General features: G+C 41.8%; 1 protein-coding gene across 1 annotated transcript in view; it reads right to left on the reverse strand.

The window, feature by feature from the left end:
• ARHGAP31 (Rho GTPase activating protein 31) overlaps nt 1-25754 on the reverse strand; it is a 125884-nt gene that overhangs the window by 35473 nt on the left and 64657 nt on the right. Inside the window, exons 2-6 of the mRNA XM_032150106.2 lie at nt 18103-18205; nt 14979-15123; nt 2829-2911; nt 1435-1542; nt 611-753 (exon numbers count right to left, since the gene is read on the reverse strand). Coding sequence (XP_032005997.1) covers nt 611-753; nt 1435-1542; nt 2829-2911; nt 14979-15123; nt 18103-18205 — 582 coding nt within the window. The remainder of the gene's footprint in view (nt 1-610; nt 754-1434; nt 1543-2828; nt 2912-14978; nt 15124-18102; nt 18206-25754) is intronic.

Here is a 25754-nt window from a genome sequence, read left to right on the forward strand (position 1 = left end):
GGGTTCATGGGAGTTTAATTCACTCCTAGGGCTTATTATATTCATTACAAGATGCCCACAAACACACTCATTTTTGTATGCCTACTGCCTGGCATAGTGCAGAACAAAGCACTCAAGAAATTCTTGAGAAGAGAATGCATTCTGAATATATGTGTGAGTATGAACATGCTGCCTCTTAACTTGTTCCTCTAAGACTTCAAAGTGAAGGCATAAAGGTCTTCTGAAATATGGTGAAAGTAAAGATGAAGTCTAACAGTCAACGAGAATGCCGGCAGTACCTCTTTTGGAAAATAACTCAGAGTTTAAGAACTCACTAAAACCAGTAGAACATTATTCTACTTCTATTTCACCATACCACATTCACAGGGTAGGCCATGTATGTAACTGATTAGAAACATGCTAAAGCCACATGCAAACACACGATAGCTTCACTTTACACATACAGATGTATATATGCACAATCCTCAGACACTGACACACAGTAGTCAGCATACACACAACCAACACTCAGAGCTAGAACTAAGCCCACACTCACTTTCTGTTGAGTCCCACCACTAGTTGCAAGAAAGAAGGATAGGCTGGTGGAGTGTATGCTAGGAGGAGTTCTTACCATCATTCTCCAGAGAACCAGGTGCACCGTTGTTAAAGATTTGATCTACGTGATTCAATATGAACTCAATCACCACCTGCTGGACCCGGACTGCAAGGAAGGCTGCATCGCCATTGCAGCCAGTGGCTTCAATTTCTTTAGACCTACAGTGTGGAAGAAACATTCAGTGAGTGAGTTTGCCTTACAACCTGAAGCAGCAAGGGGAGCCAGTGGGCCTTTTGCACAAGGCTCATCTCCTAAATTGATACAGTTCATAGGATATTTTAATTATTTAGGGCCAATTAAAGGAACTCTCCAAAGGCTGTGAAGCCCAATAAACTGAACAAATTTGAAACAGTTACCAGGTACTCTACATTGCAATACTATAAACACTATCCTGTAAACATACAGAAATTGACTTTTGTTTCCTTTATAGTATGCCTTCCCACTCCCACCTAACTGTTCTATGGAGCAGGTCATTATTTATGAAATCATATGAAGCAGCTGATTCTGGTCGTAGCCAGCTGTGACTCCACCAAAACAAGCCAGTGAGCCCCCAAAACAATAAAGGCCTTTTCAAGAAATTGTAACATACAGACCCATAAGTTCAGCCATATTGTAGCTGTAGCCAAAAATGTCTTAGAACTCAGAGTTTCCAAGTTAGCAGGCAGAGAGCTTAGGCTATTATCACCTAAATCACCTTTAATTCATATGTGCTATAAATGACCATTTAAGCCACAGATTTGTTTTAAAGGGGGTTCAATTTGAAGAATCCAATCTTCATTTCAATCGGGGGCTGCTCTGAGCCCCCTGGGCTGGTGACAAGGGGAGGGTACAGTGGTTACCTGAGGAGGTTTGGTGCCCACACCAGGGCCAGGTTCCGGGCGTGCATGTTGGTCTTGCTGCTGAAGGAGGCGATATGGGCCAGGTGTCGAATCAAGTATTCCAAGGTCCTAGAATGGTTTGTGTTTTGACAAAGTAAGACACTTCAGTGCCCGTGTGAAGCCTGACATACGGAGATAATTTCTAAGTTTGGATTTAAGAGACTCTAAATATTTCTATCTTAATGAATTGACATTGGAAAGATGTCAAGATTGACAGAAGTAATTTTCTTGGCCCTAGGCACATTGACTCAGGGTGGGGAAGGGGGTCCATCTTGTCAGATGTAAGCAGAGGACCCTGGAGCACCCATCAGAGACAGAACCAGGGAATCACAGCACCTCAGAGCCTGAAGGCTTTTTTGTTTTGTTTTTTGAGACGGAGTCTTGCTCTGTCGCCCAGGCTGGAGTGCAGTGGCACGATCTCAGCTCATGCAAGCTCCGCCTCCCGGGTTCACGCCATTCTCCCACCTCATCCTCCTGAGTAGCTGGAACTACAGGCGCCCGCCACCACGCCTGGCTAATTTTTTGTATTTTTAGTAGAAACGGGGTTTCACCATGTTAGCCAGGATGGTCTCGATCTCCTGACCTCATGATCACCCGCCTCGGCCTCCCAAAGTGCTGGGATTACAGGCGTGAGCCACCGCACAGGCCGCGAGCCTCCATTTGTTCGTCCATTCAACCAGGGCAGGATGGCCTCCAAGCAGTTTTGAAATAGGCTCTCATCTAGGCTCGTTTTAATAAAAATTCTCCCAGCTACAGGGATCTTGGTACTTGTTAGGGAGCTAATTTCACGGATAAATAACATTTATTATTGCTAGGAAGTTCTTTCTTATACCACATCAAAATCTGCCCCCTTGTAAAAGATGGACAGGCATAGGGAACACTGGGAAAGGTGGCAAAATTAGGGGCTAAACTGAGAATGAAATGAAAGGGTGGGAGATCATGGTAGGAATGGTACTAAAGAGCAAATAGAACAATCAGCCAACGCTCAACAGGCCGCAGTCAAACTCTGTTGAAAAGCTATCTTGGTTGCCATAGATTTGGTTATGCTACAAATCTGGGTATGAACCAAGAATGCCACCAAGAGGCTAGTATGCGTCATTGGAATGACTTCCTGAGAGATTCTGAGGGGTGTTTTGCAGGTGATTTGGAGACGGGCTGCTCCTTGCTGCCAATGTCCCTGGTCAGACACCAACTCACTTTGATAATAGTGACCTGTTCACCAACTTCAAAATGTCCTTGGGAAAGCCTAAACTGGCTACTGTCCACACATTGTTTCCTTTCCATGATACCAGCCTGTCTCTTTGGTATTACACTGCATTGAGAGGCCACACGTTTCTTTTCCCAACCATTCTTACCTATAGTGGGATGGAGGAAGCTCCTGGATAACATTTTGGATTCGGGCCAGTTGGCCTTCTTCAGGGCAATGCGACACTGCCTCCTGTGGAGAAGAACACAAGACAGCCTGGTAAGTGCTTGACAGCAGGGACAGCCATCTGCATGTGCTGGGATCACTCAGGCCCTCATACTCCAGCCTTACAACCATGCCTAGAGATCACCCTTCCAAGAGGCACGCTTTACTATGAAAACAACCAGCCCACTGCAGTTTCTGTTGGTTCTGGATGTGTGTGCAGGGTCTCACCATGTGTGCACAGTGGGCAGTGGGCTGCCTGGGACTCTGAGGTGGTTGCTAGGTGTCTGGTAAGAATGTGTAGAATCTCAGGTGTGTCTTGGGGGTCAAGAGACACAGAGACTCACACACAGAGAGATAAAGAGATAGAGACAGGCCCAGCATGGTGGCGCACGCCTGTTATCCCAGCTACTCAGAAGGCTGAGGTGGGAGGACTGCTTGAGCACAAGAGTTTGGATCTAGCCTAGCGACATAGTGTGAGTGGTCTCTAAAATATGAATGAATGAATGAATAACAAGCAAGTAAATAAATGAATAAAAGAGACAGATACAGAATGAAATGGAGATGACAGGGCGATACCAAGTCCACTCAGCCAGCTGTCTTTGTGGGTGCAAACAGCTACTGCCTACCTAGCCTGTGACTACTCCATGACCTCAAGGACTCAGCTGCTGCCTGTCCTAGAAGCCAGGAAGCAGGGAAGATGTGCCTTCCTTGGCAGGGATAAGAGCGTTATCCCTGAAACCTGGTGGCCTTGCCCAGACTTGCTCTCCAGTTATTTTCTGTCTGGGTATTTTGTTCCCCCATCAGCCCAAGTGCCTTCAAGGAGAGGCAGGAATAGCAATAAAGGCAGTGTGATTACAGGCTGGCCCACGTCCATCTCTCGCCTGCTGGGGGTTGCTGCACGATGCAGGCATCCCTGGGCAGATTCCCCTGGTCCCAGCCCTGCACCCCTGTTCTGAGAATCTGTCCTGCGGTGCTCACAGCCCCTCCCACTGCAGTGTGAGTGCTCATGAACTGCCAGCATGTGAGCAGTGCCTGAGCCTAAGGTCCACGGTAACCACAGCCATCTTTCATTTTTCACTGAGATATAATTTACATATATTAAAAATGTGCAGATCTTAAGCTATAGCTCCATGAGTTTTTTTCATACGTATACACCTAGGTAACCCACCTAGATCAATATATACTTTAAAAAGGGCTCTAAGATCATGAATTCACAGGCACACATCACTTAGTCTTGTATTTCCCCCCAGTGCTGGAAACTTGTTTTAGATGGATACACAACGAAAGGTACAATCATGGAATATCTTAATTAATTTGATAAATATTGTCCCTTGCCATACAACCCAAAATAAGATCCTAACCATGGTAATGGTTTTCTTATGTTGCTCACCTCTGTTCAACCTTTAGCTGCCGTGTTCATGTTGCATGTAAATACTGAATTTCACACTGTCAGTAATGAGAATTTTTACGCACAGAAAAGTGGAAGGGAATTAACTTTACCAGTGTCTTCAGTTCCTAGGACACACCAGCTGAGTGTGATCTGTTTTAACCTAGAGGAGACCACTGAGGTCCTGCTCCAGCCTGGGCCTCCCAATCCCTCCCACTTTTTCCCCACAGGTCTCACTGCCATTACACTACAAGAATGCACTTATTTATTGGAATTATTGCTTATTGTCTGTCTCCCTTGCTAGAACATAAGCTCTGTGAGTGCAGGGACATGATGAATCCCTGTGTCTAGAACAGTGCCTGGCACACAGTAGGTGTGAGACAGCAGGCCAGGGCTTTGCCCACCAAGTTTTTTCTTTTTTACCTTTTTTATTTAATTGAAGTAAAACAAATATACAGAAGCCCACCATTTTTTAAGGCAATCCAACTTCTCTATGTGGTACTCTTGAGGTCTCGCATTTGAAGCAGAAGTGGGGAGAAACGTGGGACTGTGAGGACTATAGTCATAGGTGTCCCAGTCTTCTGGCGGGTTTGCCAGCCTGAGAACAAGCCCAGCCTAAGCAAGATCACTGCTGCAATACTCGCCGTGTGAGATATGCAGGGTGTAGGGTAGGGGCAAGAATGCGGCCTCCAGTAAGCCCCCTGACACCTCCCTTTTCTTCCCTGGAGCTGTCATTTGGAAAACATGATTGTGGAGAGGACCCTGGCTCTGCAAGGCAGTGAGAACCTCACAACGGGGAGCCAGGGAGATGAGGGAGAGAAGCTCCGGGGGAGGGAAGGGCTGCGGGAATGCTCTGTGGACTCTCCCACATTCTACCGTGCACACAGGGAGGGGTGGGGAGCTTCTCTTCATCTCTCTGCAAAGCCGGAATCATGCTTCACAAACGTTGTACCACTAACTCCACCCTCCTTTTAAAAAATGTGTCTGGGGAATAAAGGTGTAGGTCAATTTAACAACCCTCATGGAAAGTTCCTTTAATATTTTAGGAAGCTGTTAGTCATCTTTGTTCTCCAAGAGGCGGGGCAGGCTCATCCCCGGATGCCTGCAGGTCCCATTTGGGACTGGTGTTTATTTCATTATTTGCAACCTCTCCCCATCCTACCCCAACCCTCTCCAGAAGCTTTCTAAATCCATGTTTTCCTTCTGGAGGGGCCTGGCCACTGCAAACTTATTTTGAGCTTCTCTATGTTGTCCCATTAGGACCACAGAACCCACAGCTGGGGCAGTTGGAGGATGGGAGTGGAAATTTTGCCTACCCCAATTTTTTGCCTGTGAGAGAATTTCACTCAGCAATAGCCAGGCCAAGATGGCTAATGGTTAAACCTTAAAAGATCTAGGATGAATCTGTGACTATTTGTTCTTTTCAAATCAGTGTCAATAAGGCCAGCTTCCTGCCCTTGGAGGACGCTGGCAGAGGCTGGGCTCTTGTCCTCTGTGGTAGGACCCTCACTCTGGGTTTCTGTTTACTCAAAGCCACCACAGTCCCTGAGCTCAAGTCCTGCTGCCCGGGCAACCCTGTCACCAGGGTGGCCCAACACAGTCTGAGGCTCTCCCTTCCAACTGCACCCCAGGTGCAACTTTAAATTTTTATTCATTACTTTAAAATTATCAAACCATTTTTATTATTTTAAGGTATTTTAAGCTATTTACTAGACCTTTAAAAAGTAATTCATGCATATAATTAAAAAAAAAAAAAAGGAAAGCATCCAAAAGAATGTACAAGGAAAGTTAACCTTCCTTCCAACTACAGACTCCAGAGGGACCACTGTGTGTCCTTCAGGGCAGTCTTTATAGCTATGTCTTTGTTACACCTGTGGAAGCAAGCACTCCTAAGTGAGCTGGTCCCTCTGCAAATTCCCTTGCCCCATCTCCCATCATTTCCACCTGCCTTGCTCCATACAGGCCACACTGGCCTCCACATGTCCTCTAAGCAAGCTCAGCGTGTCCCCGCTGTCCCCAAAGCCTTTGTACCTGCTGTTTCTTCTTGGCACCCTGTTTTCCCCGATACTTGCAAAATTTGTTCCTTCACTTCATCTTTGCCTCTGTTCAAATGTCACCTCCTAGAGACCTCTGATTATCCTATCTAAAACAGGAGTCCCCATCATTCTCTCCCCTGTGCCCTGCATTATTTTTCTTCATAGTACTTATCAACAGTTCTCATTATGGATCTATGTCTTACATTTGTGTATCATCTGTCCCTTCCATTAAAATGTAAGTTTCACAAGCACAAGGATTTTCTCTGCTCTATTCACCATTAAATCTCCGCATCTAGAACTGTGCCTGCCAAATGTATGTAGTAGATGCCCAATAAACACTGTTGAATGGAAGGAGTAAGTGAATGAGTCAATATTTTGCTTTGTGCTTAAAAATGCTGAACAGCCACATTTGGGCCACACTTCCAGAACACTGCCATCCTGGGATCATTCCCCATCGTGATGTACACCAGCACTGCAGAGGCAGCTCCTTTTCACTCTGGGCTCCTGGCAGGATGACCAATATCCTGGTTTGCCCAAGACAGAATTTTCCTGGAACATGAGATTTTCAGTGTTGAAACAGGGAGAGTCCCTGGCAAACCAGGACAATTGGCTACTGTCCCCATTTGCAGCCGTCTTGAGCTCCCAGCCAGCCTGACTTTGCCTGTTGCAAGGTGTTAGTTGTCTGCCCTAAGTGACATTGCCTTTTTTTTTTTTTTGAGATGGAGTCTCACTCTGCCACCCAGGCTGGAGTGTAGTGGCACAATCCTGGCTCACTGCAACTTCCACCTTCCAGGTTCAAACAATTCTCCTGCCTTACCCTCACGAGTAGCTGGGATTACAGGCACGTATTACCATGCCCGAATAATTTTTGTATTTTTAGTAGAGATGGGGTTTCATCACGTTGGCCAGGCTGATCTCAAACTCCTGACCTCCTGCCCGCCTCAGACTCCCAAAGTGCTGGGATTACAGGCGTAAGCCACCAAGCCTGGCCCTAAGGGACATTTCAAATGATAGTTGCTAGTCAACAAATCTGTCAGTAAATATTTCCTAAGTAACAGTTACAACATTTTCCGGTAGCTAGCAAGCAGGGAAACACAACAATAAATAAAAAACACAGTTCCTGTCCTCGGGAAGCTTACAATTTAACCCAGGGAGACTGACGCGTAAAGACATTATTTCAGGCAGGGCTTGATGGCATACGCCTGTAGCTCTAGCTACTCCAGAGGCTGAAGCAGAAGGGCTGCTGGAGCACTGGAGTTTGAGGTTACAGTGAGTTATGATTACACCACTGCACTCCAGACTTGAGGAACAGAGTAAGAGTGCATCTCTAAAAATAAATAAATTTCAAAAAATTTAAAAGATTTAAAAATTTTTTAAAATTTAAAAGATACTATTTCAGTATAAATTAAATATACATTCTGACAGGTGAAAAGTTTAATTGAAAAAAGAAAAAAGGCAAATACATAATTTAACACCTCTCTAAATGGCCTTCTCTAAAAATCTCAAGTCAGCAAAGTTTTCCTGCTTTGGGTGTAATCATTTTAGCTGGATCAATCTGAACAAAATTGAATTTTTCCTAAAATAAATGTTCTTATTATTTTCTGATAAAAATGAAATGTAGTAGGTTGAATAATTGCTCCCGACGATATCAAATCCTAATCACTGGAACCTGTAAGTGTTACCTTATTTGGAAAAGAGTCTGCCTATGTGGTTAAATTAAGGATGTCGAGTGGGGACATTATCCTCGATTATCGGGGTGCGTCCTAAATGCAGTCATGGGTAACTATATAGGAGCAGGGCAAAGGGAGATCTGACACAGGCAGAAGAAGAAAAGGCAATGTGGCCCTGGAGGCAGAGACGGGAGTGACGAGTGACACGCCAACAATCCAAGGAACGTCAGCAGCCATCAGAAGTTGGGAGGGGCAAGGAACGGCTTTTCCTCTAGAGCCTCTGGAGAGAGCACGCCCTGCTGAAACCTTAACTTCAGCCCAGTGAAGCCGATTTCAGACTTCTGGCCTCCAGAGCTGTGAGGGAATAGGTTTCTGTTGTTTAAGTCATCTAGTTTATGGCAATTAGTTACAGCAGCAACAGGAAACTAATACATGCACTCAAAAAATAAAAAATCCCTTTTTATCACATCACCCAGAAATAACCACTACTAACCTACTTATAGGTGAAGAAAAAAAAAAAACACAAAAAACAGCAGCTTGATCAGGGCCTCCAAACACCAAACATGAACACTGGCTTTATTTCCTATTTAGTTACAGATATTGCTTTTTTCCCCATTTAACTTTATATTATGGTGTGTTTGTCTGTTTTTGTGTCACTATAAAGGAATACTGTATTAGCCCTTTCTCACATTGCCATAAAAACTACCTGAGACTGGGTAATTTCTGAAGAAAAGAGGTTTAATTGACTCACAGTTCCACAGGCTTAACAGAAAGCATGGCTAGGAGGCCCTGGGAAACACAATCATGGCAGAAGGTGAAGGGGAAGCAAGCATGCCTTACCACGGCGGAGCAGGAGTGAGAGAGAGAGAGCTAAGGGGGAACCGCCACACACTTTTGAACCATCAGATCTTGTGAGAACTCATTCATTATCATGAGAAGAGCATGAGGAAAACCGCCCCCATGATCCAATCACTCCCACCAAGTCCCTCCCTCGACATGTGGAGATACAATTCGAGATGAGGTTTGGGTGGGGACAGAGCCAAACCATATTGAATACCTAAGACTGGGTAATTTATATAGAAAAGAGGTTGAATTCGTTCATGGTTCTGCAGGCTGTACAAGCATGGTTCCAGTATCTGCTGCTGGTGAGGGCCTCAGGAACCTAACAGTCCTGGTGGAAGGCGAAGGGAGAACAGGTGATGCCACGTGGCGAGAGAGTGAGCACAAGAGAGAAAAGTGGGAGGTCCCAAACTCTAAGCAGATCTCACATGAACTAACTAAGCGAGAACTCATTCGTCTGCAAGGGGATGATGCTAAGCCATTCATGCCATTCATGAGGGATCAACCCCCATGATCCAGTCACCTCCCACTAGGACCCCACCTGCAACATTAAAGATTACACTTTAACATGAGATTTAGAGGGGACAAGCCTCCAAACCATATCATATGGTCAGTAAACATTTTTCAGAACTGTGACTTTTCATGGCTACACAGTTTTAACAATAATAGATTTATCATTTATTTAAATCATCTCCCATTGTTAGACATGTACTCTCCAAAATGTTGATATTGTATATAATATTGCAATGGACATATTTGTACATCAACTATTTGTGTGCACATCTGATTGTCACCCTAGAATGCAATCCTAGCAATAGAGTTACTGGATTAAAGAATATGAGCATTTGAGTATTCTTGACAGTAATTTCATATGACTTTCGGAGACGTCCAACCAATTTACACTTCCAACAGAAAACTATAAAAAAGCCAGTCTCAGCTGGGCGCAGTGGCTCACGCCTGTAATCCCAGCACTTCGGGAGGCTGAGGCAGGAGGTCAGGAGTTTGAGACTTGCCTGGTCAACATGGTGAAACCCTGTCTCTACTAAAAATACAAAAATTAGCCGGGCGTGGTGGCGGGCACCTGTAATCCCAGCTACTCAGGAGACTGAGGCAGGAGAATCGCTTGAACCCAGGTGGGGGAGGCTGCAGTGAGCCGTGATCACACTACTGCTCTCCAGCCTGGGCGACAGAGCAAGACTCCATCTCAAAAAACAAACAAACAAAAAAAACCAAAAAAAAAAAAAAAAAGCCAGTCTCACCATGGGCTTGCTAGTGTGAAATGATAACATTAAAAATTATTTATTTAATGTGCAACTATATTATTCTAATATATTGATACTTTTTAAATAATTCAATTTCTTTTTTTAGGAATTATCTGTCAAGGTCCTTCGCTTACTTGTTTATTGAGGTATTATATGTTTTACTTCTTTTTATTGATAGCTTCCTTATAATTAAAGAACATTAATCCCTAGTCATCTTTATTGTAAATAGTTCCTATATTTAGTAATTTGCCTTTAATTGTGTTAATATATTTTTATAAAGAAAAATAGTTTACGTGTAGTTCCGTTCTTAAGTTTGTTTTTTGTGACTTTTTTCCTTTGCTTTTATGGTTAGGAAACCCTTCTCCACCCTGAAATCTGCTAAATGGTAAAGATGAAACTTGATTTTCTCCTTTTGCAATAGATAGCCAATTTTCCTAGTACTGTTTATGGCATTGTTCCTTCATTACTTTATTTCATATTAAGTTATTTAACACTTGAGCCTTAATTAAGTGTCATTAACTCTACTTTCAAGTAGTGTGGGAGTTATGAGACAGAACTACATCTTTACCTCCACCTACTAGCTGTACCACCCCAGGCAAGAGTAACCCTGAGTCTCATTTTAATGATCTGTATAACAGAGACAATAAAACCTACCTCATAAGGTTATTTTGAGAATTAAATGAAATAATATTTATAATGAGTTTATCATATAGTAAGCACTCAATTAATGACAGCTATTATCATTATTAGTATTATTAGTCCATTAATATTTTTTCTAATTCTCTCATCATTCCATTAAGATATTCTTCTATGGCTATTATTAAAAAGTCAAAAACAGGCCGGGTGCGGTGGTTCACGCCCGTAATCCCAGCACTTTGGGAGGCCAAGGTGGGTGGATCACCTGAGGTCAGAAGTTCAAGACCAGCTGGCCAACATGGTGAAACCCCATCTCTACTAAAAGTACAAAAATTAGCAGGTGTGGTGGCGAGTGCCTGTAATCCCAGCTACTCAGGAGACCGAGGCAGGAGAATAGCTTGAACCCAGGAGGCAGAGGTTGAAGTGAGTTGAGATCACACCACTGCACTCCAGCCTGGGCGTCAAGAGTGAGACTCCGTCTCAAAAAAAAAAGTCAGAAATAACAGACGCCGGTGAGGTTGCGGAGAAATGAGAACACTTATACATACACTGTTGGGAGTGTAAATCAATTCAACTGTTGTGGAAAGCAGTGTGGTGATTCTTCGAAGAGCTAAAAACAGAACTATTATTCGACCCAGCTATCCCACTAATGGGTATATATCCAAAGAAACATAAATTGTTCTACCATAAGACACATGCACACATATGTTCATTGCAGTGCTATTCGCAATAGCAAAGACACGGAATCAACCTAAATGCCCATCAATGGCAGATTGGATAAAGAAAATATGGTGCATATATACCATGGACTACTAAGCAGCCATAAAAAAGAATGAGATCATGTCCTTTGCAGGAACATGGATGAAGCTGGGGGCCATTATCCTTAGCAAACTAATGCAGGAACAGAAAACCAAATAGTGCATGTTCTCACTTATAAGTGGGAGCTAAATGATGAGAACACATGGACACAAAGAGAGGAACAACAGACATTGGGGACTACTTGATTGGGAGTAGGCTTAGTACCTGGGTGACAAAATAATCTGTACAACGAACCCCCGTGACACAAGTTTACCTATATAACAAACCTGAACATGTACCCCGAACCTAAAATAAAAGTTAAAAAAAGGTATTATTCTACTTTAGCTGTGCAAGTAGTTTTAAGTAAACTACAGGGAGAATGTGTGACAATGTAATAGAGCTATTTCCATACCCCTGAAGGTTTACTTATATTATCTGTGATCAAAGAAATCTATTAAATGATACATTCCCCAACATAGTTAACTTCACTAGGTCCTATGTATATAGAGTTAGTTGTCATAACAAAACATCCCTGTTTTTTAGTGTCAAATGAACTGTTTAAATACAATGTCAGATTTCCTTCAAATCTGACAGCAGGTTGAAAAGCTGCCTTGGTATTTTTCAGTTGCTGTGAGAAAACAGAATGATTAGCAATATCAGGGAACAGGAGAAGGGAGAGATAAATACGGGTCTCATTCTGAGCCTGTAGACAAGGGCTAAGGAGAAATTGTATTTCTAAAGTTTCCAGACAAAGAATTCCTATCTACCCCCAACTATAATAGAATGAGATATTAGTTAAAAGAAATTAGACTGATTCAGTTCATTAACATAATGATATTCCATTCTGTCATATTCAAAGATGATAATATGGTACTGATAACAGGATTACGACTATATTGAAAACAATAAAGTCTTACACACAAATTAAAGCAACAATAAGGTATTATTTTTAGTTGATTCAGGTCAACAAATAATTTAATCAATTGGAAATACCCAGGGTTGGAAAGTCTGCAGGGGAAAGAGCATTCCTTGTCTTTCTGGAGGACAGACTGGCAACTTGTGACAAAATTTTAAACAAGAACTTTTTACTCAGCAAATCTACTTCAATGATTTTTCTCTAAGGATATAAACAAAAAAACAGTGTAAAAATATAGGTGAAAAAAATGTGTATTATAATGTTTATAAAAGGAACGTCTGGAGAAATGAAAAAGCTAAATGTCCATCAGTGGGAGCTTGGTGTCAGAAATCATGGCACATATGAGAGAATGCTGTAAACACAGTGTCTTCCTGTATTTCTTAACACTCAAAGATGATCACACTGTTGAATTAAAAGCATCCGCCAAACAGCAATATGTAGTACTGACAAGTGAGTGTGTGTGAGTGTGTGTGTGTTGAGATCTGTTAACATCTATTACTACAGATATAGTTAGTATCTGTTCGATCTGTTAATAGCAAATATGCCTGGAGTATGGAATTCCAGGTGATTTGAGATTTATACTTTCTCCTTTATACATTTCTGTATTACTTTAATTTTTGCAATAAAATTTTATTTTGATTTTGGAAAACAAAACACAAACCACAACAAAAACACTATGGAAAGAATACCCACAACATGTTAACTGTAGTTGTCTTTGGTCTTTAAGGAGACAGACCAATGGTTCCTTTCTACTTTCCTTAATTTTTCATAATGTCTTTTATTAAATAGGATTACTCTTAAAACGACCAAATACTTACATATGGTGAAAGTGATTATAATCTGACAGACCCACATGAAGCTCACACCTTTCTTCTTGGTTCCTAGGAAAGACTCTTCTGTGGTTCCATGGGTAGGGGATACCATTATTTACAACTTAGCCATGCAGATAGGAGGCTTCTTTACCTTCTGCCTTAGATCTAAAGGAGAAGGGTCCCATAACCAATGACAGCTCTATGCCAGCTGGTACATGTTGACTTCTCTAGAGGTCAACATTTATGCCCATTTTTTAATGTGCTTTGGACTATTTTTTCTTTTTTTTAATCTTCATTTCTCCCCCCATTTCTTGATTTTGTTTTTCCTTTTTTAAATTCTTTAAGTATACATAACCAGAAGATGGTTTTGTTGTTGTTGTTGTTTGCTAAAAACTAATATATTTTTAGTGGGCAAAATTATGAAAGTTAAAGAAACAGGAAAAACCGTCTGAAATCCCATCACTGAAATGAATAGCTGTTAGTCTTTTAGTCTTTTGAACATCTTTCCTTTTATTCATTTCTTAATATACAGTTGTGTGTTTAGTTTTTCTTCAATTATCATTTGAGTATTTCCTTATACCACTGAAAACTCCTAAACATATTTTTACAGCCCAAGCCCATTTTTAAGAAATAGCATTCATTTATTCCTGTATTTCCTGTATCATTTCAAATTGAAGAACCTTTCATATACTCAAAACAAATTTATTACAGGAGCCATGAGAAAGGTTCCCTCCCACTATTAGTGACTAGATCTGGTCCTTGCCCAAAACTGTAACCTCGCCATAGTCTCACTTTCAAACATCCCTCTCTAACTACCATACTTCAACACTCCACTGACTTCACTGGGATGATCTACTTTTACACTGTTACTCAACTACCTTGTGCCATCACTTCTTTTCGTATCTACACTAAATTCCATGGTCAATTATTTCAATGTCCCCAGCACAACGCTCTCATCTCCCTCATCCCTCTTTGCCAGGTGAACCGCAACCTTGGTTAAACCCAGCCCTCTGCCTACTCTACACCTTCTCCCATGCAGCCAAACGTTTAAGCCATGTTTTTCACGCTATCTCTACAGTCATCCTTTAAGCATTTATTCTTCTTTCTACTTTCCTATGGGTGTGCCCTATTTGGTGACCATACAGCTGCTACTTAGGTGTTTTGCTAATGCCCATCCATCCTCTCGACCAGTCCAACTCACTGGCCTATCCTGCTCTCCCTCTTGGCTGTTTTTCTCATATTCTTTTCTCTTCCCAGCTTTCTGACCCCTCTTGACATTTGTTTGTTCCCTCTCACTTCTCTACCCACCCACGTCTTTCCCCAACCCACAAAAGAAACACAGAGGGAAAGTTCTGATAAAAAAGCTAGCAATGGGTGTAGCATGAGGAGTCTCAGGTTCCTGTCCTGCCTCTGCTGTGTGACCTTGGGCCAGCCACTTTACTTCTGGGGTTCTCAGTTTCCTCTCTATACAATAAGGCACATTCAGTTGAATAAACATGGAGATAATTCAACCCAGCTCTTAAAACAAACAACATGATTCTGAAAATTCAAGAAAGAAAAATTTAGCAAACAGTTCCACCACCCTATTTTCCTTACCATATTATCCTACTTCCCTCACCATGCTAAGATAATGTCAACCATCTGGTGAGTGTTATTATTGTTATTTTAGTGCTGAAACTCTTCTTGGCCCATCCATGCATCCCACCCAGTAACCATAATGGAAATCCAAACACTCACCGTGAATTTCTCATAGAGCTCATAAGTCAGGAGGGGGTTGGGCAGCTCCCTAAAGTAGAGCTTGCAGAGCGAGCCCACACAGTGGATGTCCTGGAGGTACACTTCCCTTGTCAGATCTGGACATTGATCTGAGCCAAACTCTTGCCTGAAACAACACAGACGGAGACATAACAATCCCAGGGAGTGTGTGTTCCATGTTAGCAGCTGCTTGGCTGCTTAGGGGTAAAAAGACCCTAAACTGCTGATTCTGACTATAGTTTTGACCTTAATTCAAAAAGATCTTCTACTCCAGGCCCTAGGAAGTCACAGGAAGACTTCCACTTCAGGTCTGGATCTTCTTGCAAAATCTGCTGTGATTAGAAAGACATAATGCTCATTTATAAATGGATTACCCATGGCATCAGGTCTGCAGTCTTGGTTATGAACATTGGGGAAATATCAACACAATTTGCCAAAAAGTCCTATTGAGATTTCAATTTTTCCAAAATATTGTTCAAAATGAATTTCCCTTTCTTACAGAAGAGACTGAAACTAGGGTAGGTCAGGTTGTTGTCGCTCATCTCCATATATCCATGTCTACAAACTTGTTTTATCTGAAGACTCAAACCCAAAGCTTGAGAACTTTAATTGACTATCTTGTTTTTTTTTCTTTTCTTTTCTTTTTCTTTTTTTTTTTTTTTTTTTGAGATAGAGTCTCGCTCTGTCACCCAGGCTGGAGTGTAGTAGTGCAATCTTGGCTCACTGCAACCTCCGCCTCCCAGGTTCAAGTGATTCTCCTGCTTCAGCCTCTGAGTAGCTGGGACTACATGCGCCTGCCACCATACCCGGCTAATTTTTTGTATTTTTAGTGGAGATGGGGTTTCACCATGTTAGCCAGGATGGTCTCGATCTCTTGACCTCGTGATCTGACCACCTCAGCCTCCCAAAGTGCTGGGATTACAGGCGTGAGCCACCATGCCCAGCCTAATCGACTATGTTTTTGGTGCTCAATAGAACCTTCTAGGCTGCCTGATGGTGACTCCTACAGGACAGATGAATTTATAAATATCTTCTTAAACAATCTATAGTGGGATGTCTTGGAACATCATCCAGTTCCAGGCCTGAAAAACATTTAGAAAACATTTCCTAAAAACGTTACATGAATATACTACCTCAAATAATATATATATTAATACTTATAAATTAAAATCTGCTTAAAAAATGACAAATTTTAACTTTAATATAGAAGAGAAGTTAAGCTTTTTGAGAGTATTCACTTAGTCATCCAGTTGGTGACAAAGTCAACAGTACTCTCAGAACGAGCATTTTTGAAACAGCTCGCTACTCATTCTCCTGTTTTCTGGGCCTCCCCCCTTAATGAAGGGTAGGGAAATCCCCGATACTTTCAGAACCTGAAAGAAACTGAGTGGGGCTTTGAAAAGAGATCTATGCCATGCTATTTTTTTTTTTTTTTTTTAGATGGAGTTTCACTGCTGTCGCCCAGGCTGGCACAATCTTGGCTCGCTGCAACCTCTGCCTCCCAGGTTCAAGCGATTCTTCTGCCTCAGCCTCCCGAGTAGTTGGGATTACAGGCGCCCACCACCATGCCCGGCTAATTTTTGTATTTTTAGTAGAGACGGAGTTTCATCATGTTGGCCAGGCTTGTCTCGAACTCCTGACCTCAGGTGATCCACCTGTCTTGGCCTCCCAAAGTGCTGGGATTACAGGCGTGAGCCACTGCGCCCGGCCCATGCTATGTTTTAAAAGAGAACTATGCCATGCTATGTTCTCTTGGCATAGTTCTCTTTTAAAAAGAGAATGTTTTTAAGAGAGCAGAACAAGAGCAATCTAGAGCTTATTCATTTATTTAGCCAAAGATTTCTCTTGTCAAGGATAAGGTCAGTGCTGAAATAAAAAATAATTCATTACTACCCAAGTGTCCTTCCAGGATGCTACCTACTGTGTGGTATATTTCCAACCATTAAGAAGTATTTGCCATTGAAACTCTAATAAATGGAGTACTAGTAAATTAGTGAAATTATGTAAACACATAGATTCATTAAAATCTATGGCTGCAACAAACCAATTATTTTTTTTAACAGCTATGACTTCTCTAGGAAAAAAAAAAGATGCTCTTTTTTTGGTATAATTTAATTACAATCCAAATCTGGAGGAAAAGGGCAGAAACCAAACAGGAGAAAGAATATGAAAACTGAATTACCTGCACAACTTATTAAATTTTATATATTAACCTTGTAATAAGAATTTTTTTGTTTTAAAAGTCTACATTTATAACTAAAGAACATATAATAAATATAGGTAATAATAAAATGTTATAATTAAAATAACATTAAATTATGTTCCTTTTGGTGTTAAGGAACAATATGAAAAATATGTAAATCTATTGTTTAAGTCATGTAAAATTATATATATATATATATACTCTATTTTCTATATACTCTCTGTATATATATAAAACACACACGTACCTGTGTTTTGTATAAAACGTTTTGCCCTCTTTATTTAATGTGATAGAAATTTCTTCCAAATATTTAGGATAAATACATAGAATTGGAAATAGTTCACCCATCAGTAATTTATTTTTTATTTTTATTATTTTTTATTTTTTTCACCCATCAGTAATTTTTAAAATCCTAGCATCAATTAGAGACATGCACAATCATATAGGCTTCTGATTTCTCAACCAGACAAAACATCAAATTTGAGGGTGTACCAGCAGAAAAACTGACATGAATCTCAGGGTTCTGAACATTAAGTAACGGAAACCTAGTCTAACTGAGCTTTGGGCAGGCCAGCAAATGATAATAAATCACGTTTTCCTTAACTTGTAATTTAAATCATTTGAGTTAAATCAAATTCACCTAAGAAGAATATATCTAGTGCAAGACAAAGAAAAGATTGAAAGCCTTAGGAGCTTTTGTTGGAAAGAATTACATCAGGCTGGAGAGTTTCCTGATTAGATTAAGAACAGTCAGGCATCTGAAAACCACTGCATCTGATCTTCGGTGCTGCCACACTTCCCTCAGTTCCTTTGGGTTTTTAATACTCTGGACACCGGTGGACAGACGCATGGACACAGGAGGAATCATGGGAGAATTCTTTTAGGGCTATTCTTTTAGCTTACCTCAGCCGTTGTATGTTTGAGGTGACTCCTGAAAGCCGATAGATTCCATCCACGATGCCGTGAGTCTCTATAAATTCTGCACAGCTCTTCAAAACATATGGAACTATGTAAAGGAAAAGAAAAAAACAACTAGGTATTAGATGTAAGTCTGCCTGTCTTTTAAAGATTTCCTTTTAAAAATCCAGGTACCTTCAAAGAGATGTAAGCATGGAACTCATATGATTTACAAGCGGAAACGATTACTTGTAAGTGGTAGGTGATGTTCCTTTCGTATTAAAGAAAAAAAATCATAGGGCATTGCCAAAGAATTGTTTTTTTGTTTTGTTTTGTTTTTGAAAATTGCTCTGTTGCCCAGGCTGGAGTGCAGTGGCGCAATCTTGGCTCACTGCAACCTCCACCTCCTGGGTTCAAGCAATTCTCCTGCCTCAGGCTCCCAAGTAGCTGGGATTACAGGCACCCGCCATGACGCCAAGCTAATTTTTGTATTTTTAGTAGAGAACTGGGTTTCGCCATGTTGACCAGGCTGGTCTCCAACACTTGACTTCAGGTGATCCACCCGCCTTGGCCTCCAAAAGAACTGGGATTATAGGTGTGAGCCACTACGCCTGGCCAAGAATTGTTTTTTTTAAAGAATTTTTAAAAATCTTCAAAAACTTAGCTTTTGAGACCAGTGGTGAGCTTGGACATTCCACAACTCGGTCTCTTCATTTCATTGTCCTCCAAGTATGGTCTTCTGACCAGCAGCATCAGCATCTCCTGGGAAGTTGGAAATGCAAATCTTCAGGCCCTACTCCCGACCTATTAATTCAGAAATTTTGGGGTGGAGCTCAGCTGTCTGTGCCTTTTAACAACCCTCTGGGTGACTCTGATGCATGCAAAAATTAGAGAGCCACTGCTTTATTCTAAACATGAGGACATCAAGGCACAGGCAAATTTGCTTAAGTCACTCATGATTACTTGTTGCTTGTAAAAAATAATTAATACATTGGAAAATGCATACAATTCCATTTTTTTAGAAGAAAAAATCTTCAACAAATTGAATATACATTGTAAATTCAGTTTAGATTTAAAAAAATTTGAAGGAAAAAAGACTGGAAGAAAATCTGCCAGAATGTCGAAGGTGATTTAAAGGTTAAAGTGATAAAGTGTTTTTTTTTTTTAAGGTAAGAACGGCACCCCCACCTCCAACCCCCCCGCCCCCCATCATGGATCAAAACCAGTCATTGATTTAATGGACAACATAAAAAGGCAGGAACTGACAGGGCCTCCTGAGTTCCTGCCTCTCTAGAGGTTCAGTGCCCTGGCAGAAGGGTCTGGCTGTGCTGTTCTCTCCTGGCGGCTGACTTTGAGAGAACCAGCCAGCTCAGTGACCCAGAGGGGCAGATATAGGCCTTCTGGATGGTACAGAGAGAGCAGCAGATCACTTGCCACTTTGGTCCCTGGACAGATGCACTTGAGTTCCCCCCCTGTGAGAGTGCTGTGAATGGTGGTTTGGGATAGAAAAACCTAACCCACCAAACAACCCACTGAAGGCTCTGAGGTCTTCAGTGGCTTCTTGAGGCTGCCACAGTGATGTGGGACCTCCATGAATTAACGCTTGGGCTATTATTGTGCTCACACTTCCAACACATGTTCAATCCATTAATGCTGCAGATTAGACCAATGCTAATTCATTAATGCTTATTACATATACTCATGACTACACACAATTCTAAGCTGGACTGGATCTTTATGTGGGTAGACACACAAGGCATTCGGACTCAACGTTCTACCTGAATTCCCTATTATGACGTGCTCTAAGCATTCCTTTCCCTTGTGGCCTTCAAGTAACTGTAATTTTAAGTGCTCAGTAAAGTTCACCATACTTATTCTGCTGCCTCTCAAAGGCTGTGCATTCCCAGAGGGTTCCCCTCTAGCACACATCCATGGTTTGCCCCTCAGGGAATGGACTTGGAATTGGAAACATTGAGGCCAGAGACCACAGAGGTGGAACCGCCAGAGACCATAGAGGTGGAACCACTTCCTAGGAGTGAGCACAGAGTGGGAGTAGTGTGTGATGGGGGATGCTGTGGCAGCGGGCGGGGGTCCAGAGCCTCTGCCTGTCTTCAACCAGAAGAGCTATGATTTGATCTGTTTTATAAAATAGGGTCCTTGGTGAGATTTTGTTTCCCATGCTCATGCAAATAGATAGATAAATGGAAACAGTTCCAATGATACTTAAAGTCTCTCTCTCTCTCTCTTTCTCTCTCTCTCTGTCTCTCAAAATCCCTGTTGTGAACAATGATGGTTGACTCTTTCCCCACCACACCTCACTGTTCGGTAACCTGCCACCATACAGTCTATGGTTGAGAGTGCAGATTTGGATACCAAACTGCTTTTGTAACCTTGGGCAAAATATATAAGGGTTCTGTTTCTTAGTTTCCATGTGTGTAAAAGGAGGACAATAGTGATATTAATCTTGTAGCTAGGACTGAAATAATAACTTACAAATATTTGGCACAGACCCTGGCATATAAGAAGCATTCCACAATGACCAATATTATTTCTGCTTGTAACTTATCTATAATATAAAAGTATAATCTGATTTTCTTGGTGAAAACACAGCTTGCCTCTTCCCATCCAATGGGCACTTGAGGTAGATGACCAACCTCGTACAGGTCAAAACTCATCTCTACTTCCCCCTTTTTTTTTTTTTTTGAGACAGAGTTTCGCTCTTGTCATCCAGGCTGGAGTGCAATGGTGTGATCTCAGCCCACTGCAACCTTGGCCTCCCAGTTTCAAGTGATTCTCCTGCCTCAGCCTCCCGAGTAGCTGGGATTACAGGTGCCTGCTACCATGCCCAGCTAATTTTTGCATTTTTCGTAGAGACAGGGTTTCACTATGTTGGCCAGGCTGGTCTTGAACTCCTGATCTCAGGTGATCCACCTGCCTCAGCCTCCCAAAGTGCTGGGATTACAGGCGTGAGCCACCACGCCCGGCCTCATCTCTACTTCTTAGAATGGCTGTTGTGTCCTTCTTCAACACATTGTTTGATTTGAGAGTAATTTTGCTTCCATGGGATGTCTTTTCTGTGCACGTAGGTATATCTTTGCAGCACAGAGGCAGTAGGATCTAACAGTGTATGGGTTGTGAGTTAGCAGTCTGGGAGCTGTGCTTTGCCCTCAGGGTGTTCTGCATTTCAAGTCCATACCACAGTGCATGGCTGCTGTGCTGCGCAGGGCACAAGTGGACTTCAGAACTCGGAACACTCACAAGGAGGAGTCAAGCACAAAAGCCTTGGCCTCTAAGGACCTTGATAAAGAACACTTCACAAAAGGGGCAGTACAGGGTAACCAACCTGTTCCACCCCATTCTCAGACAGGGACCTCCTGGTACCATAGCTCTCAGCTGCAGCACTACAGGCTCCATTTGTCTCAAAGGTGGGAAAACACATTCTGAGACAGAGCCTCTGCCATAAATTTATTCTGGCTTTGGTACAAAGGCCTTAGAACCTATTGTCCATGACTTTGTTTAAGTGGGAGGCAATGTTAAAACAACCCAAGGAAAGAGGTCATGGTCCCAGTCACTGTGAAGTGTTAGCTTTGCTGCATTTCTCATCTTGGGCTGAGTTGGAAGATGTAGGAATTCTCCATCTTTGTTACTCAGTAATGGGAAAGGACTCAATCTCTCTGTGTAATCATCCAGCTCTAGACGTTAGAGCAGTGGTTCTCAGACTGTGGTCCCTGGATCAAGTCCTGCAGCCTGGCATCCTCTGGATGATTCTGATGTACTCGAAAGTTGAAGAACCGCCGGGCGCAGTGGCTCACGCCTGTAATCCCAACACTTTGGGAGGCCAAAGTGGGTGGATCACTTGAGGTCAGGAGTTCGAGATCAGCCTGACCCAACACTGTGAAATCCCATCTCTACTAAAAATGCAAAAATTTGCCGGGTGTGGTGGTAGGTGCCTGTACTCCCAGCTACTTGGGAGCCTGAGGCAGGAGAATCACTTGAACCTGGGAGGCAGAGGTTGCAGTGAGCCAAGATTGCGCCACTGCACTCCAGCCTGGGTGAGAAAGCTAGACTCTGACTCTGTCTTTAAAAAAAAAAAGGAATGTTGAAGAACCACTAGTCTAGACCAGGGCTTCTCACATACCTTAATGTGCATAAAATCACCTGGGGATTTCACTGATATGCATATTGCAATTCAGTAGGGAGGCAGGTGGTAGGAGTATTGAGAATTTGCCTTTCTAACAAATTGCAGGTCATGCAGGTACTGCTAATCCGCAGCTCACACTCAGAGTAGCAATGGTCTGCAAATAGCCCTGGAGGGTAGTGTTGCAGTGGCTATTGTTAAGTCTCAAAGTCTCAGAATTCTTTAAACTATTGTCCTGGGGGTCCTATCAGATTGGGGACACCCTAGGATTCTGGACAGGGTAGAAGCTTGATCAAAATAGCTGAGTAGTTATAGACAGAAAGAAAGCTTCTATTGTCGATTTAGGCATGGGAAGGACTGACGCTGGAGGTCAGAGTCACAGAGCTCATTCTGTGGGATTCATCCCGGGCCCATAGAACTTTGAGTCTCCTCCTACAGAGGTACACATAGTTGCTGCTGATGACATAATATTACAGCTTCTTAGAATCATTTCACCGATGGCCCTCTAACTCCCTTGTTTTGTTTTGTTTTTCCTAGATCAGTTATCTTAAATGTGAAATTTTAATCTGAGCACAAAATACAACTCAAAGTGGTTTCTGAGAGAAAAGAAAATCTTGCCTTTGATTGATGCTTTACAGTTTATAAAACATTATAAAGTCATTTATTTTATTTATTTACAACTAACAGATATTTTACACTTATAAATAACGTGGCGTGTTTTCCTCAAGTCCTAACCTCTTGAAGGATTTAGTGCAGAAAAGGCCAGAAGTCAAACATTTCTCGAAGTCACCCCCAGAAGTCATAACACTGCTAAGCTGCCTCAGTTCCCTGTGTGCCTGGGACCTGATCAGACCTGGAGACAGAGATTGAAAGAAGCACAGTTGTATTTGGTCATTTATGTAGTTGTGGTGGCCACATTCTTTCATAGTGCAAATGGCGTTTGTGTTTTAGGGAAACAGGCACTCCCCCATCTCCATTCTGGATTTTGTTAAGGTCTTGACTTGGTCAGATTTCGTCCCCTCCCTGGGTCTTGCATTCCTGACCTTCAAAGTAAAGTCTAGTGGTGTGTACACACAATATAATATACTTGGCAACAACAAGGAGTGATAAAGCCTGTGAGTGCAGCTCAAAGACACTCAGCTGGGTGATAGAAGCCAGACTGTGAAAGACTACATAGGGTAGGATTCCATTTACGTAAAACTCTAGAAAATGCAAACTAAATTCTAGGAAGAGAAAGCAGGGAAGAGGCAGGATAGGAATGACAAAGGAGCCCGAGGAAACATTTGGGCATGATGGATATGTTCATCACCTTGTTTGAGGTAATAAAAAGGACCAAGAGCTGCTGGTGGGCAAAGAATAATGATACTTAAGGGAAGAGGGTAAGATAATGAGGGAGACAAGACACTGCACAGGAAGAAATCCTGTGAGCATCTGTTGTGATGCACACATTTCCCCCCGAGAATCCAAGAGCTCTCTCTGCCAGCCTCTATTATTTGCTCCTGTCCCATCCTCTCCCCATCCCTGTTCCACTCCTCTGTCCCATGCTCCTCCCTGGCCTCTGCGAGGCTCTCCTTTCCTGGAGGTCACGGCCCACCCCAATTTTCCCTCTGAGTCTCCTTCCTCCTCCCTGTTTTAACTTCTTTCTAGTCTCTTCCTCCTGGCTTAATGTGGAATTAAATAAATGTTGAAAAGTTGTGGTATTTATTTAACAAAGTATAATGTGTTCTGTTCTTTAAAAAAAAAACAAATGAACCACTTTCTAATTTTCTAAGAAAAAAATTTTAAAAATATGTTGAGGCTTTGGCTTGTCCTCCTTGGAGAAAAGTTTCCTTTTAAATCTTTTATTTTTTCTTTTTAAACCTGAGATATAGGCCAGTCGCAGTGGCTCGGGCTGCCTATAATCCCAGCACTTTGGGAGGCCAAGGCAGGTGGATCACCTGAGGTCCGGAGTTCAAGACCAGCCTACCCAATACAGTGAAACCTCGTCTCTACTAAAACTACAAAAACTAGCCGGGCATGGTGGTGCAGGCCTGTAATCCCAGCTACTCAGGAGGCTGAGGCAGGAGAATCGCTTGAACCTAGGAATCAGAGGTTGCAATGAGCTGAGATCACACCATTGCACTCTAGCCTGGGTGACAGAGTGAGTGAGACTCTGTCTCAAAAAAAAAAAACAGTTAAAAACAAAAAACCTGAGATATAATTAAAATACCATGTAATTCACCCTTTAAAGTGTACGACTAAGTGATTTTTAGCGTATTCACAAGTTAAGCAACCATCACATTAATTCCAGAACATTTTCATCTCTCAAGAAAGGAACCCATATCCGTTAGCAGTTACTGCCCATTTCCCCTTCTCCCAGCTCCAACAGCCACTCATCAACGTTCTATTTTCTATGGGTTTGCCCGTTTTGGACATTTCCGATAAATGAGATCTTAAAATATTGGCCTTTGTGATGGACTTCTTTCATTTAGCATAGTGTTTTCAAGGTCCGTCCATGTTGTAGCATGTGTCAGTATTTCATTCATTTTTATGGCTGAATAAAATTCCAAATAAAGCCTTCATTTTGTTTATTCATTCACCAGTTGATAGAAATTTGAGTTATTTCCACTTTTTGCTATTAGGAATATTGTTGCTATGAACCTTTACGTACACGTTTTTGTATGGATATATGTTTTCAATTCTCTTGGATATATATCCAAGGGGTGAAATGGCTAGGTCGTATGGTGACTCTACGTTTAACTTTTGAGGCACTGCCAAACTGTTTTCCACAATAGTTGTGCCATTTTACATTCCCACCAGCAATGGATGAGGGTTCCAATTTTCCATATCCTTGTCAATACTTGTTATTGTCTATCTTTTTTATTGTCATCCTAGTAGTTGTGAAGTGGTATCACTGTAGTTTGGTTTGCATTTCCCCGATAACTAACAACGTAGAACATCTTTTCTTGTGCTTACTGGCCATTTGTATATCTCTTTTGAAGAAATGTCTATTTGGATAATTTGTCCATTTTTAGTTGGGTGGTCTTTGCTGGGTTATAAGATTTCTCTATATATTCTGAATTCTAGACTCTTATTAGACCTATGATTGGCAAATATTTTCTCCTATGCTGTGGGTGGTCTTTTCACTTTCTTGATGGTGTTCTTAAGCACAGAAGTTTTACACTTCAGTGAAGTCCAGTTTATCTACGTTTCTCTTTTGTTGCTTGTGCTTTTTGTATCAGGAGAAAAGCTTCTTATTTCTGATTTCTATCGTCCGCATCCTTCATCATTGGTTATTAGAATAATGGTTCATCATTATTCACATGCATAAAGAGTGATGTTGTAAGTAATGCAACTGTTTCTTATTGTTATAGATGAGAACATACAAATCCAAAGGAGCACTATCCTTTGAGAAACTAGACCATTATCTGGCTCAGAACATTTTTGAAACCACCCTTTGGGAACTGTTAGTTAGAAACTGTATACATTTAACTCAAGTATAACCTCCTTCCAGGAGAAAAAGAGGAAAAAAAGAGTGAGA

This window comes from Hylobates moloch, unplaced genomic scaffold, assembly GCF_009828535.3.
Source record: "Hylobates moloch isolate HMO894 unplaced genomic scaffold, HMol_V3 SCAFFOLD_4, whole genome shotgun sequence".
Taxonomy (NCBI): domain Eukaryota; kingdom Metazoa; phylum Chordata; class Mammalia; order Primates; family Hylobatidae; genus Hylobates; species Hylobates moloch.